This window comes from Camarhynchus parvulus, chromosome 2 (genome assembly GCF_901933205.1).
Source record: "Camarhynchus parvulus chromosome 2, STF_HiC, whole genome shotgun sequence".
Classification (NCBI taxonomy): Eukaryota; Metazoa; Chordata; class Aves; order Passeriformes; family Thraupidae; genus Camarhynchus; species Camarhynchus parvulus.
Window position 1 is genome coordinate 130,259,162 of NC_044572.1, and position 15,292 is coordinate 130,274,453.

General features: G+C 35.0%; 1 protein-coding gene across 1 annotated transcript in view; it reads left to right on the forward strand.

Moving 5' to 3' along the window:
• Positions 1-15,292, forward strand: part of VPS13B (vacuolar protein sorting 13 homolog B) — a 430,139-nt gene that overhangs the window by 246,585 nt on the left and 168,262 nt on the right. Inside the window, 5 exon segments of the mRNA XM_030963535.1 lie at positions 270-441; positions 1,517-1,631; positions 4,229-4,370; positions 6,115-6,523; positions 11,988-12,099. Coding sequence (XP_030819395.1) covers positions 270-441; positions 1,517-1,631; positions 4,229-4,370; positions 6,115-6,523; positions 11,988-12,099 — 950 coding nt within the window.

Genomic DNA, 15,292 nt, shown 5'->3' on the forward strand with positions numbered 1-15,292 from the left:
AATAAGGCAAGTATGCTATGCCAAGAAGACCTGTCATAAAACCTTACAGTTTTACCATTCAGTCTTTGCCATAGTCTGTTATCTCTACCAGAGAAAAATACTTGGTTTGTCTTTTCCTGGTGTTACAAATGGCTTAATTCAAATATACTAGTTGGGAATCTGTGTTCCTATAGTTTGTGCATCCATATCAGTTGAGATAGAAAAAAAAACCCCAGAAGTGGTGAAAAGCAATACTTCTTTTTTCCTCAACTATTGCTTTTGTTTTGTAGGGTGATTCTCTTCAGGGTGGTGATGATTCTCCATTCTCAGACTCCATTACATTGGAACAAACAACAAGTAATATTGGAGTTTCAAGTGGACGTGTCAGCCTATGGATGCAGTGGATGTTGCCAAAAATTACTGTAAAATTGTTTGCTCCTGATCCTAGAAATAATGGCACAGGTATTTTGCATTTTTCTACTTAATATACTATTTAAAATTCCATTTGAATTCGTGATGTACTCTTTTAAATAGCACACCCTATTTTACAGCACAGTATTATCTATTCAGAGCTTGTATCGACATTACTGAACACTATAACACAGAAATAATGGGTTGGAGCTGTATTTTATATAACAGCAACAAAATGTAGTTGAGTTACTGCATGCAAATTAGAATTCAGTGTTGTTCTTTGACGTAAACTTTCCCCTCCATGTTGACAGATTATTAAGTTAAATTGGAAATAAGTTATTTAATTTCTGTAGAGTGCTGCATTTATTGCCTTAGAACCAATCATGCTTCATTTTGATATGATTTAGTCATATATTTTGTGTATGTCCATATATAGTCCATTCTTGTTTAATTATGGTAATTTCAAATTTCAGTTTAATATAATCACCATAATATAATTATTAAAGTCAAAGGAAGTTTAATAAAGGGTTCAGAGGAGAAGTTTCAACTTCTGTGTTAAAAAGTAAAATATGTGTTGTGCACAGCTTATCTTTTTTTCTCTTTGAAATGTAGTTGAATTATCATGCAACAGTAATTGTTCGAAAGAAACTCAGATTCCATAAACTGCAGGACTTCAATTTTTTTCTAGGAAATACTGCTGCTTAGCTATTAACATTATTGCCCATAGAAATGTGAAAAAATAAAATGACTCATTTTTAAGGCTAGTTTTCAAGAAATTGACTTGAACCTTTGATTTTAAAAAAGCTGATTGCACACGAGAAAGGAAAATTTAGAATAATTAGAGTCAATATCTTGGCAAATATTTTCTTCTTTTTTTTCCCCCCTAGGAATTATGCTATAAGTACCTAAACTAGAAACACCTTATATATATTTCTCAATATATTTGTATAGAAAGGTTTGGATTCTAGTGTGGCGCTTGAATCAAAAAGTGCTTTATGAGAAAACTCTGAGTAGAAATAGCATCATCCTATTTACAAAATGTAGCATCTCAGATATATTTCTTGTTTAAAATCCTTCAAGTTTCAGATTATTAACTAATAATTTTTATTTTCTTTGACTATTGCAGAAGTCTGTATTGTCAGTGAATTAGAGGATCTCAGTGCCTCAGTGGATATGCAGGATGTCTATACCAAAATCAAATGTAAAATAGAAAGCTTCAATATTGACCATTACAGAAACAGGTAATTCCTGCGAGTTGTGATGCTTTGATTTCAGGCTGAAAGACAAAGGCAGGTGGTGTTTTGGTTTTTTTCCTTCTTAATTCTTAATTTAAGGTAGATACTCAATTTAAGTTAAATTATCTTAACCTTTTAAGTAATAAAAATCACAATTGTGTTTCCTCAGAATCACATCTTATTCAAAGAAATACATAGATATCATTGCAAATTTAGGAGAGTGGTTTTTTCACACTTACTGCTCTCTTGATCCATTAAAAGAAAATAATTAAGTTTAGCTTAACTTTAGAATGGGAAATTCCTGAAATATTGGTTCATGGTGTGTTAGAAAGTGCCATTATTTAATGCTTTATGCTATGTTACTCTTGCATGCTGAAGAGAAACAAATCAGTTTTTCAGAAACATCTGTTGCTGTGGCAAAGCAGCAGTTAATGTAATGAAGAGAGCTGAGCTGATGGTCTCTGCTGTGTCACATGGCACAGTGTTGTACAGACACCTGAGTAAAACTTCAGTAATTAATCTCAAGCAGTGCATCATCAATACTGTGTGTATTCAGTCTGCCTTCCCACTCTACAAGTCCTGTTGTCTGGATAATTTGCTGCACCAAGGTGACTGTCACTTGACACCCAGGCACACAGCTCTGTAGAATGGCATGTGCCATCTTCTAGTTTGTGTTGGCCATGAACACACCAGTCTTGACAGGAGAGCCTGTGCAGGCTTTGATCAATTAGGGTAGTATTTGCCATTAGAGATCAACAAATTCCATTAGGAATTAAGAGATTAAGAGAAAATAGAATAGTTATGTTCTCTTTGAGTGGAAAAACATAGTTAAACGCTTCAGCATGGATGTTGGCATTGAAAATAACTAAAATATTTAGGAGCATAAATTGTTTTGACTCGGGAACCAATGTCTGAAAGGTCTTATTAAATACTTATTATTCCCTGTGTACAATAGGAAGGAGAGTTCGTATTAACTTAGCAACGTTACCATCGTTTCTTTATGATTTTATTCCTGATGAGTTATCTTAAAAATTATTTTGATTCCTTTCTGTTTACCTGCATTACAAATGCAGTTATTGTTTGTATATAATATATTATATCTACTAATTAAAATTTGGTTTTTTTAAAAATCTTTTAAAATCATGTCACCATGCAGGAGTGCTGAGCATGTTCTGGGGGGCATCAGGCACAGCATCACCAGCTGGGCAAGGGAGGGGATTGTCCTCCCCTGCTCTGCCCTGGGCGGCCTCACCTTGAGTATTGTGTGAAGTTTTGAGCACCACAATACAAGAAAGTTATTAAACTACTAGAGAGCATCCAAAGGAGGGCAACAAAGAGGGTGAAGGGCCTTGAAGGGAAGCCATGTGAGCAGCATCTGAGGTCACTTGCTCTGTTCAGCCTGGAGAAGAGGACACTGAGGGGAGACCTCATTGCTGTCTACAACTTCCTCATGAGGGGAAGAGGAGGGGCAGATCTGATCTTTCCTCTCTGGTGACCAGTGACAGGACCAGGGGGAACAGAATGAAGCTGTGCCAGGGGAGATTTAAGTTGGATATCAAAAAAGGATTCTTCACCCAGAGGCTGCTTGGTCACTGGAACAGCTCCCCAGGGAAGTGGCCGCAGCACTAAGCCTGACAGGGTTGAAGAAGCATTTGGACATCTTGAGGACATGGTGTGGCTCCTGGGGATGGTGCTGAGCAGGGCCGTGAGTTGGACTCGATGATCCTTGTGGGTCCCTTCCAACCTAAGATATTCTATGACTCTGTGAAATCCCAAAAGATATTTGAAATATCTTAACAAACTTTAGAGGAAACAAACAAGCAAAAAAAAATCCATAAGAAACCCCAACAAACTCAAAACTAACTCCACTTGACAAAATTGTCACTGTGCTCATTTATATTTTCTAATCTATTTGGAGTACCTTTCCCATGTGCAAATCTCTGTGGACTAAAACTAAAGGAGAGAATAGATAAGGTGAACTTTCTGTCTTCCAGGCCAGGGGGAGATTGGCAGTCAGAACATTTTGAAGGAATTTTTCTACAATGCAGAGAAAAACTTTTGGTGAGATTTCTGTAGTAAACTAAGGTGCTTACCTGAATAACTCTTCTTTAGCAAATCACTTCATTCTCCTCTGTGTTGAAAAGAATGGTTACAAGAACTGTACAAGGCACATTTTAACACCTAAAAGCTAACTTTTTTCTAAATAATACCGATTTTGTAACATATGAATACAGATTTGCATTCGCAGTGTCTTTGTTCTTGTAATCTTTCTTCTCCTTGTTCTGTTCAAGCTGTCTGCTGAAAATCCAGGGTAAGTCTCTACACACAAGATTTTACTATACTTTTATTCTCATGTGTCTTGACCTCTTGCTGTAGGTTGTCCTTTCACATAAAATTTTACAGTTACCTTTTTTAATCTCTTTTTTTTTGTTGTTTGATCTGATTGAATTTCAGTTTTCTAGGAAAAGATATGGCATAGGTTTATCTTGCAATTACATCGACACACGCAAGCTGAACGTAAACAATTTTTTTTTGCTTACAGCAACTTTTTTTGTTTCTTGTTTTTTTCTTCCTATCTTCCATGCCTCGTTCATTACCTCAAGCCTTGGGGAAGATTCTTGGTCTCTGGGGCAATATGGAGGTGTGTTCCTTTCCTGTACTGACAAGCTGAACAGACGTACCTTGTTGGTTCGACCTATCAGCAAGCAGGATCCTTTCAGTAACTTCTCTGGCTTCTTTCCTTCTGTAAGAATATTTTTAAAATTTTTGTATACAGAACTTTCACTAATAAATGCCAGCAAAAAAAGAAAAAAAACCTCTTAAATTAATTTCTTGTAGTCTAATTTTTTTTTGTACTGAGTATATTTCTTGGTGATATTGATTATGTAGCATGTGTTATTTCCACCTCATCCTTTAGTAATAGTTGTCATTTTTTAGTAGATAAGGAATGAGGGTTGATGGTTCACAACCTTGTACATAACAGCACACCACTGAAGTCAGTGGGATTCATTTAAATTAGAAGTGAGCACACACAGTGTGTTTGAAGGCCATATATGTAAAAGCCAGTACTAAATGCTACATTTCTTAGTGTAATTCTGATATCTACTTAGGGATTTAAGTACTTGGTATTACTGCACTATACCTTTATGCAGCCTTATAAAATTGCTTCTCTAATTATAATAAAGCAACAATTAATCATTCCATATTTGAGTCTTCCTTTTAAATGCTTGGAAGATTACCAGCTGATTCAGAATACCTCAGTGTGAGATATTTAAGTAATTTTCTTCTTGCCTCTTTATCCTTGAAGAACTTCATGTGTTATGACATTGACCTCTTTATCTGTGGGTCTATGGAATTATTTTATGTTAGTGAAAGTTCTGGATGGTCTGATTTATTCTCATCATGAAAATCAATTGGAAATACTTTCTCTTATTCTGTTTGTTTCAGTTCTTATAGTAAATAAATTTACCAGTTTGTTTTAATTAATTTAATTTTAAAAGCTTCCAGTTTTCCACCATTTAAACTATGTATCCTGTGTATCTAAGAAAGAGATGTTGTACTTCTGCGAACAATGTTTAAATTTTAATAAATTGATTTCTATCAACTTTAACATGCTGAAAGAAGCAGCTACTTGCAAAACATAGTTCCTTTTATTTGTGCTTACATTATTAAAGATGATATTTAAATAATCTTAAAAATTCTGTCAACATGTTTATTACATTGTTAAAATAATGTTTTTTACATTTTTCCATTTATAACAATGACTAAAAAACTTTCAAAGGTAATATGTAATCTCTCCAATCCATCTTGGGGGAGCTAAGGATTTAATTGTCAACTCTAGCAAGACAAATCTGTCTTAAGTAAAGGAATCTGCTATTTTTAAAGTACAACACAATGTCTAATGAAATTATATGCTTTAGTATGTGGCACAGTTATTTTCATTAAATACTCTGAGGTGATGAGGCAAAACCAGTTCAGTACTTTTTAGGTGACTATGAGTGGTGTATACACCAATGTGGAACTGGGATGAAGCTATCTTAGCACCCAAGTGATATTTTAACAGCTACAGTGTCTGCACGTGCAGAAGGAACAATGCAAAGGGAGTGAGATCTACAAATGTTTTAAATGAAGGAGGAATCAAAATACGTAACTGTGTTAAAAAATATCAGAAAGATTTGGTAAATTTAGTTTCTTGAATAAATGAGGGTTTTTTTGACTGATTAGATGTGAGTTTCATGAAACGTAAGTAATTAGAAAAGAATAATATGTTCAGAAGTCTGTGATTTTAGATGACCCAATGCAGAGAAGTATGGACAAACTGTGCATTCAAAAAAATGAAAGGTGTTTTGTTTTTTTTTTACTGTTAAATGACTGCAGAAAGCTACTAAAAAATATAGAATCATAAATAATCAGAAATGTGGTAACTGATGAATGTTGCGTGTAGATTTTTGCCGCAGTTTATTTCTTTATTTCTTTTTCCTTGAAACAGACAACTGCAAAACTTTTAGATGGCTCACACCAGCAACATGGATTTCTTTCTCTCACTTATACCAAAGCTGTGACAAAAAATGTCCGGCACAAACTGATATCAAGAAATGAACGAAGAACATTCCATAAGCTGTCAGAAGGTCACACTGATGGTTCTCCTCATTTTCTCCATGAGATCCTTCTCTCTGCTCAGGCCTTTGATGTGGTCCTCTGTTTTCCTTTGCTAAATGCAATTGCAAGCATTTTTCAAGCCAGGTTGCCAAGGAGTCAAAAGGAGAAAAGGAAGTCACCAGGTCAACCAATGCGGACTCACGCTCTGACTTCCCGCAACCTGCCTCTGATTTATATCAACACGGGCGTAATAAGAGTCTTCTTCCCCAAAAATGAGGAAGATCATCATATTGCAGAAGGTACAGTATTTTATTTTAGAGATTTTTTGCTGTTCAGTATTGTAGGCAAATACTTGTAGTTAAATTACTGACCATTGTTTCAGTTTTAAAGGTCAGAGTTAGGAAACGTAACATTCATGCTACTTCTCTGCACATTTGCTCTAAATTTCCTTTTAGCTCTTTATTTGATCCTTGTTTGGTACCTATAGAGTTTGTTTTTAAAATGTGATTATAAAGAATGGTCAAAAATTGTGGAGAGAGAGTTTAACCCAGCTCTGCAGTGGTGATTCTGTGTCAGCTTACACAACACTGTGCCGTGTTCCATAGACGCCTGTCCCAGCAGTGGAGTCTAAGCAGGGAGCCTTAGCTCTTGTGGACATTGACAACTGGAAAATCATGTGGTAGTAAAACAACTAGATAGTTTAGTTTGGAAAATACTATTAAAATGTACCTTACGGATGATGCCCAGCAGATGATGCAGTTTAGCATTTTAGTTGAAGCTATTCCAGCTCTCTTGTGCAAGAGGCTTTCAGGTATTTACAGAGTTTGGGTAGTGTAAGATGTTCATAAATAGCTATTTGATTGATGGATAATACTTGTTCTGTAAGATACTGTTTTTCCTTGGTATATAAAAATATGTTTCCATCCCCATTACAGTCTTTATACATAAATTGAGATGCTGATGTTAAAATTAGACCATGTAACAACTAATAGGAGTACATTCACTTCTCACAATTCTTCTAGACATTAAAAAAAAGTTGTGTTTTACTATTATCAAGATATATTTACACAAGTTCAGTAGGTATGGAGCATTTTTTTTTACCATTCTGTAAAACACACAATATAATCCTAAGAGTATAGTCTTTAGATTTTTCTCATAACCTAATTGCAAGAAATGCACGCAGTGAGAATTTACACAGATCATTTTTTTGCCAGCATCCTCTACAATTTTCCAACTGGGATTGCTGAAAACACAGGAAGATAAAATTAGACTAGCTGTTTTGGCAAGAAAGAATTATGATTCTAGTTGGAAGGGAGTTCTAGGGCACGCTGTCAAGGAAATATTTTGTAAAAGTATGTTTTTGTAGCTCTGTAACTGTATACTTCATTAAAAAGAAATTATTAAAAAAACCTTTGTCTTTTTGCTGTTTCTTGCTTAACAATGCCTGCAAGGAACAGAATTGCTATGGTTAATGCCAATGTAGGAAGAAAAACTATGCTTTTAAAGCAAAATGCTAATGATTATCCTAGTTAATAAGAAAGCCAGGTACACCCTTCCACTGGAAAACTCTGAAGTAGCATCACTACAAAAATTGCTACTGTTCTTTCTTTTCTTCTTTCACCCCAGATTTTCCCAAAGTCTCACTTGTTTATAAACATGAAATAAACTGCTTGTCTCTTCTCCTGCTTATTGTCTTCAAGAACAATAGAAATTAGAAACAATAAGGAGCAAGAGTTGAATAAGGCCCACATCTCTGTTGTGTTAGGTCAGAAGAGTCTCATATCTTCTGGAGATACACCTCCATAAGATCTTCATTCATCATTTATTGACTATGAGAGATTTTCAATCCAATAAGATTTGTGTGTTTCAATTTGTCATCGCTGCAGTAAAAGCGGAAAAATTATTTCAGTTTCTCTTCTAGTCAGTTGTCTGCTGTTCATACCCTGTTCATACTGATAGCTACAAAAACTGTCCTTCTCCCAAACTCCACAAGTAATTGTGGCTCTACATGTATAGTTTAAAAAAAAAAGCAAACCTGTTGTTTACTTGCAGCTTCCACAATGAACTGTGGTAGACAAACACTGAAATAATCAAAATCATGTTTCTTCTTCTGAGGAATTTGCATACATGTGTGCATGACTACACCCACACAATTTTGTAGTATTTTAGTTTCACAGTTTTTGCAGCAGCACCAATTAACATTTCTTTTTGTGGTAGATTTGAGGGCAGCATTCTATCCTTGGCAATAAGCAATGCTGCTTTCTCTGAGTTTGATTTGTTAACACATCAGATGGTGTTTCAAGCTCTGGCCAACAGCCCACACTTACTCAGCCATGAAGTAAAGGTAACTAAATATATGAAAGCAATATATGACAAGTAGGAACAAGAATTACTGCATAGCAGAAGACTATAAGTAAAAATTGTAAATTGCAAAAAACTGATAAGAAGTTGTAAAGACAGAAAAAATCCACATCTGGCTGGTTTGAGGACAATAGCAACTCTTTCTTGTACGTACTAGGAGCAAAATATCAGGAATCACTATAAAGCACATGATGAATTTGTTGATAGTGAAAAAGAAAAGGCAGCACACTGAATAAATGTATGTCCTGCGTTTGAGGAAGTGATATATTCTTGTCACATGAGCATGACTCTCTACTTTGAAGTCTGTCATAACATATGGTCTGTAACATCCTCCTCACTTACTATTAAAGTTTCAAATCAGTCAGGCTGAGTAAGTTGTGCTCAGAGATCTTGGTCTTCTGAGGCTAATTTTTAACACACCTTGGAAAAATAGATTTTAGACAGCTGAAGGTTTATCTAGTAAAATGAAAAGTGTAATGTTCAAATAAAATTAAGACAAGTAGTTTTATTGTTCTCTCTCGGAGAACATAAAGGAAAAAATATTACATTATTCAGTTAATAAAAAATTACATATTTTTACATGATAATAAATATGGTTTTATGGGAAATTAGATGTTCAAAAAACATCTGATTTCCATTCTTCATTGTGGTTTCAATTCTTAGTTGATAAAACTTTTGCAAAGATTTGATATATTTAGACTTTTCTAGGGAGTTTGACATTTTGTCTCATGGTATTTAATTTAAATACATCCCCATACTCTCTCTGTGGAAATGTTAAATGAATTAAAATGGCTAACCAGGAATCTAAAAAAAACCACAAAAACTCATCAATTGGGAATAATAAATGAAATTGGTGTTTAATAGTCTGAAAGTAAATATAAAACCATTGCTGCTATCATCAGCAAATGTTAGAAAGCATTTCCTGAGGCCAAGTATCTGGGTTACTGTGCTTGCATACTGCTTGTAGAAAGTACAGTAAATCTTCTAAAGCTAAAGTTATAAATCAAGGAAGATTTACACAGACTGAGTCTTCAGGACTGGAGAGACTATCCTGGGAAACAGTGGTTGAAACAGCTTGTGGGTCACAGTGGACTGAGGGAAAAGGAATGAGGGAGGTAGCTGTACTTCTGCAAATGGCAGAAGCTGGAATATCATGTCCAATTTGCCTTCTGTTGTAAAACTGGGTATTGATAAAAGTAGAGAGGGTGCTGAAAAGTATCAAAATGTTAAGTGATAGACAAGGAGGCTTAAAAGGAAGGATTAAAAGAGCATAATGTATTTAGCTCAGCAAAAAGATGACTGAAATGAGTGAATAAAACCAAATGAAATTCTGAATAACATCTTCACACTTGAGTCTGTAAGATTTTCCTAGATTGTACTTATATTGTAAGTATAAAGTAATGCATGTACAGTATTATATTGTAAGTATACTTAAATTGTAACTATGTTTTTAAAATGTAGCAGAGATGTTTTTCCCCTCTAACTTTCCAATATCTGCAATGACTGTGATTGTTTACTACATTACTCCCATATTTTGAAAAGTGTGGTAAATGAATGGAGATATGAATTCATATGATCTTTTAGAAACCAGCTGATAATATTAATGTCTGTGATTCTTTCTGATTTAAGATTGGCTTATTTATTGACCTACAGTAAACTGTGCACGAAAGGTCCATGCCCAGCCTTGAAAAAATCTCCTAAAATACTTACACAGCAGAGACTGTTATGGGTAGTCCTGTGCTTATTTTGCTTTGCTAAGTGTAAGAGACAAATTAAAATTCTTAGCCTAAGATATATTTTAAGAATCATTTCCCAAGAATAAGGCATCTGCCACCTAATTGAGTTGCAGTTATAATCAGATATTTATTTAATGCCATCACTCTGTTTTCTTATGTGAGTATTGGAAAGCAAATACCCAACACCTAAGTGTACAGTGGCAGTATTCTAGTACTTAGTACAGTGCCTTACTACTTTTTGAAAATATGAGTTCAGATTTAGTAAAAAAATTGAGTTTTTCATCAGCTTAACTCTTGTATCTTATTTCTAGCAACCAAACCATATGTAATTAGTTTTGTTTTGCTTTGGGGGGACTAAAGGATTTGTCTTTATTTTGTAAGTACATGAGGTTCTTTTAAATAGATGGCTTGTGTGCTAATACACTTGTGTATCAGAACTTGTGTTCCCACTTTGCCACATATTTACTGAGGTATCCCCTTCAATAGTTTGAAAATATCATAGAATTTCTGTGATTTCTTAGATCTGTTCAGAAAATACACGTGTCTTTATACTTGTTTAGCTGTAAAGCATGGTGTCTCTTTCACCAAGACATTACTGGATCTGAAGAAACCATTTTTATAAGATTATAGATTTTGCTGGTTCTTACCACACCAAGCATTTCACACTTCAGTAAAATATTTAAACTATCTTCTACTGCAATCTTGTTTTCAAAACTCATATATGAGAGTCTTGCAGAACTTCCTTGGATGTGGGAGCAGGTGTGATGTCGTTCCATCCTTGTTACATCTCACAAAGGTTTTGCAGTGAGCTGTGAACCTTCAGATGATGAACTCTTTGAACTTGCTTCACACCTGCTCAAGAGTTTCCTAGTTCATATGGAGTCTTCTGAGCACAGCCTTATCCAAGTGCTTTGTTTGTGCCTGCTGACAGAGTTAGCTTTCTACAAAAAATATGGTGCTATTTTATTTCTCAGCAGAACTTTGGTTTTTGTCTAATATGACCACTGCTTTTAAGACTGAGAAACTTTACATGTGGCTGAAATTTGAAAATTATGGAGATAAGTGGAAAGCAGAGATTTTTTTTCTTCTTGGATTAATTTTGTTACTGATGTGAAATTTACTGTCCAGCATTACATCTTGTTCTACGTATATGTGTCAGATTTCAGATTCTCTTGTTTCAGTCCTTGTGTTTGAACTTTCCATGTGCGTTGCAGCCGATTCCAAATGCTACCAGGATGGTTATACTGTGGTATCCTGTAATGTTTTACATCTAAAGATATAGGCCCATAATTAAAAGGGTGCACAATTCAGAGTGGTTTACATGCTGATATTTCAGCAAATAGTTATTGGAGAAACAAACAGATCACAAAGAATATGTCATAAAATGTCTGAAGTCATTTTGAAATATCCCCCCAAAAGTGTCAGAGAGAATGAGAAGTTGCAGAGCAGGACTCAGTGGTGTGATAAAACTCTGGGGAAATGAAATTACAATAGTTTTGTCTTTATGTATCACAGCAGGGCTATTGATTTTATGTTGCTCCTGTGCAAAATTGATTCCTTAGCAAATATTCTTCTGTACACTTTTTAAAGAAATAGTTTTCCAGTGTTCCTGCTATGTGCATTTGACTTTTAATCAAACACATATTTTCTCTTTTCCTAACTACAGCTAATCCATCAATTAAAGAAGACACTTTGGTTCTCAAGATTGGATCTGTCTCTATGGCTCCTCAGGCTGACAACCCTCTTAGTAGAGCTGTGCTCAGAAAAGACATTTATCAGTAAGTGTCAGAGGAGGGGTTTGGCTTTTCATATAAGGTCTCAGTAAAATTCATTCTGGGAGAAGTTAATTGATCAATAAAACTGGTACGTGCAGCCTGTAAAAATACTTTTCACATACAATCTTTTGATATTCAAAACCAGGTTTTTCTGATTTTCTTCACTTGTGGGCTTTCAAATCCATTTAGACAAATCAAGTTCTGCTGTGAAGTGCTGATGAATAACAGAATTTAAATGTCAAATCACTATGAAGTTTAAACTCACAGATGAGAACATTTTAAGAGGCTTTCTTTTATTCAGCTACTACTAAGTTCACCTTAGAGAAAAGGAAATTTTTTGTGACTTCCAAAGTGTTCAGTAGCCATATAGTGAGAAGGAGATAGATCTTAATAATATAAATGGTAAACATATATTCAAACTGTAGGATTCTTGATGTCATGTAGATCAAAGCTTAAAGGAATGCAAACTTCTAAGGAGCTCTTTCCCAGTAAACACATTTTCTGTGAAAATGTCATGCTCTGGATTGTGTCACTAAGTATGTGCAAACCACAGTAATCATATATAGGCAGCAAAACTGGTGAACATATGTAATCAACATGATAAAAGTAATATATGATCCTTAGTAGAGCTGGCACTGTTGCCAGACATGAAAGTAGGGTTGCAAATAATACCAAGTGAGAAAAGTCACAGAAATACAGATGAACAAGTGTCTTATACTTCCCGTTGGTCTGTTTTTCAGATGTGGCAATATTTTTAACTACTTCATAGTGCTCTTCCATAGAAATTACACACATCAAAATCTTTTCCCAGCAGTAAAACATTTACTGCCTAGAAAATGACAGCAAGTTTTACTTTTGTCAAGACTAGGATTTTTAGGAGACCATGAAATATCTCCAGTTTCACTTCTGATCACTTAGAAGTTGTAAGAGAGTCTTTTTCTTCATATTTCCATGTGGAAGCATTTAAATTAATGGGTTTGCTTGTATGTTTGGTTATAGTAGTTTATCCTTTTTCTTTTTTTTTTTTCCTTTTGTTTTTAAATGAGCATTTTATCTTTTGTATTATGGAGCTTTCATGGAAAAAGTCTTGCAGCCTGGCACTAGCAGTGGCTTTGGGTGGCAGGGCCTGATCCAACTCTCCATGTGCTCATAGATGAAAGAGATCTTTCAGACATTTGTGCAGGCTCTTCCTGCTCCTACCCTTTCTGTCTGAGGAGACTCCCATCTGAGACCTGCTTTAAGAGTCAGAGACCCAAATGTAGATTCCACTCCCCTCATAGCAACAAAAACTTTATCAAAAAATGCCTGACCATAAAGTGGAATCTGCAATTACCATCTTCTGTAAGGTCATTTCAGTCACTGTGGGGAACTCTGTGGTGTTCCTTGTATGCACATTGCAAACCAGTGAATAAGCAACTCCTCTACATCTAAAATCAGTGAAGCTATGCTAGTTAACATTTTTGAGTCTCTATCTTTGCCTATGTGGCTTTACCTGAAATGTTGACATTCAGTGCTTTTCAAAGGCTCTGATGGATTATTTTGCATTATGGTCCTGTGGGTCTTATATACATAAATGTTCTAGACAAGATTTGTGCAGTGTATATTTGGTTTTCATAGTTTTAATGCAGATACAATATGCTCCAGTCCTCCTTTAGGAATCATGACACCAAATGAGTAAGGTAGAAATAAGCACTGGGCCAGAGACTTCTCTCATCTGACTGCTACTGGCATTTTGTGACCAGTCTCCCGACATTGTGCTTCCTATGTCTTTTTCTGCGTTTTCTGACATTTTAAGTGATTTCCTCAGCTTCAATGACCACTCCCCAATTTCTCATAACCTGTCAAATTTGTTCTTCTCTTTCCTTCTTTAATTATACTAGCTTTACTGTTTCTAAAACGTATCAGCGCAGATCATCAAGTTACTTTGCAGTGTTTTATAGGACAATATTGAAGTTGTTAGTGGGGAGTCTTTTGATTTTGGGAAGGTGACTATCTTAATCTGTTTAAGCAAGTTCCAAGATTTTCAAAGAATAAAAATTAATAATTTTTAAATTAAAAATATTAAGATTCGTCTTTGGAGTTGAACTAGATCCATTTTCTAATTACAAAATCTTTGATCTAGAGCAAAGAGTACTTACAGAAGTGTGGTTCAAGATGTTTCTTCATTGCCTTACAGGACAGTCACTGCTGTTAGACAGCTAGAGTTCTAAGTGAAGTTAATTTCACCGTTTTTCAGGATTTTTAAAATAAAATTAGGCAAATGGTTCTGTATTGTGGGCAGGACATAGAGTCCGTATACAAGGAAAAAAACCAGTGGGATGTCATAAACACATGATGTTGGGTCTAAATATGAGAGTTCTTCTTACAAAGTATTTGCCCTTTTTAACATGCTCATGTTACTAGATAAAAAACCTGGAGCTAATACAGAATGCTTAAGAATTGAGTGGTAAGATGAGCAAACCCACACAATGTGTAGTTCATGTGCTTGGTGAAAGATTTCTTAGCAGATATTAACAGAGGTACAAGTAGTACAATATCTAGTGTAAGACACTAAAAAAATTAATTACAGAAGCCTGTTGGTTACTGAAGAATTAGCATCTGCAGTATTCTAATAATGCCAACATGTCATCTTCAGTCTTTTTCCAACCTCTCTTCTCTAATTTGATGCTGCTGCTTTTAATAGAATAAAAGAAAATAAATTGTTGTCTGAACCACTGTCTTTACAGTGTTTCTGGAGTGGGGATACAAACTTAATTTGTGGTGTCACTTTGCTTTAAACTGTCTTCTGTTTAGGCCTGAACTACAACCACATGCAATTAGTGTCACTTTTGTAGTGCTTCATGAGAAAGAAGAATTTTTGCTTCTCATTTAGAAATTGTTCTTTTAGGAAAGGCTGAGAAACATTTTCATGGCTAGAGGCTGAATAGCATTTCCAAACATCTTTTGAATTTGTCTCATAAATTTATAAATGAAAAGCTGAATGTGCTCACATATCATTAGTAGAATGCCAGTCCGTGAAAGGTAAGTTTGGTAGGGCTGCAGGTCATACTAAATAAACCAGACCACTTTTGGCCTGTAGGCTGAGGTGACTCCATCTAGTATGTCTTAGGAAAAAGAGCTTACATGCTAACTTGGAGAGAGAGCTAAACTGAAAAGGGGATGTTGGAAAAACAATGTGCCTCAATCATTTGGGCAC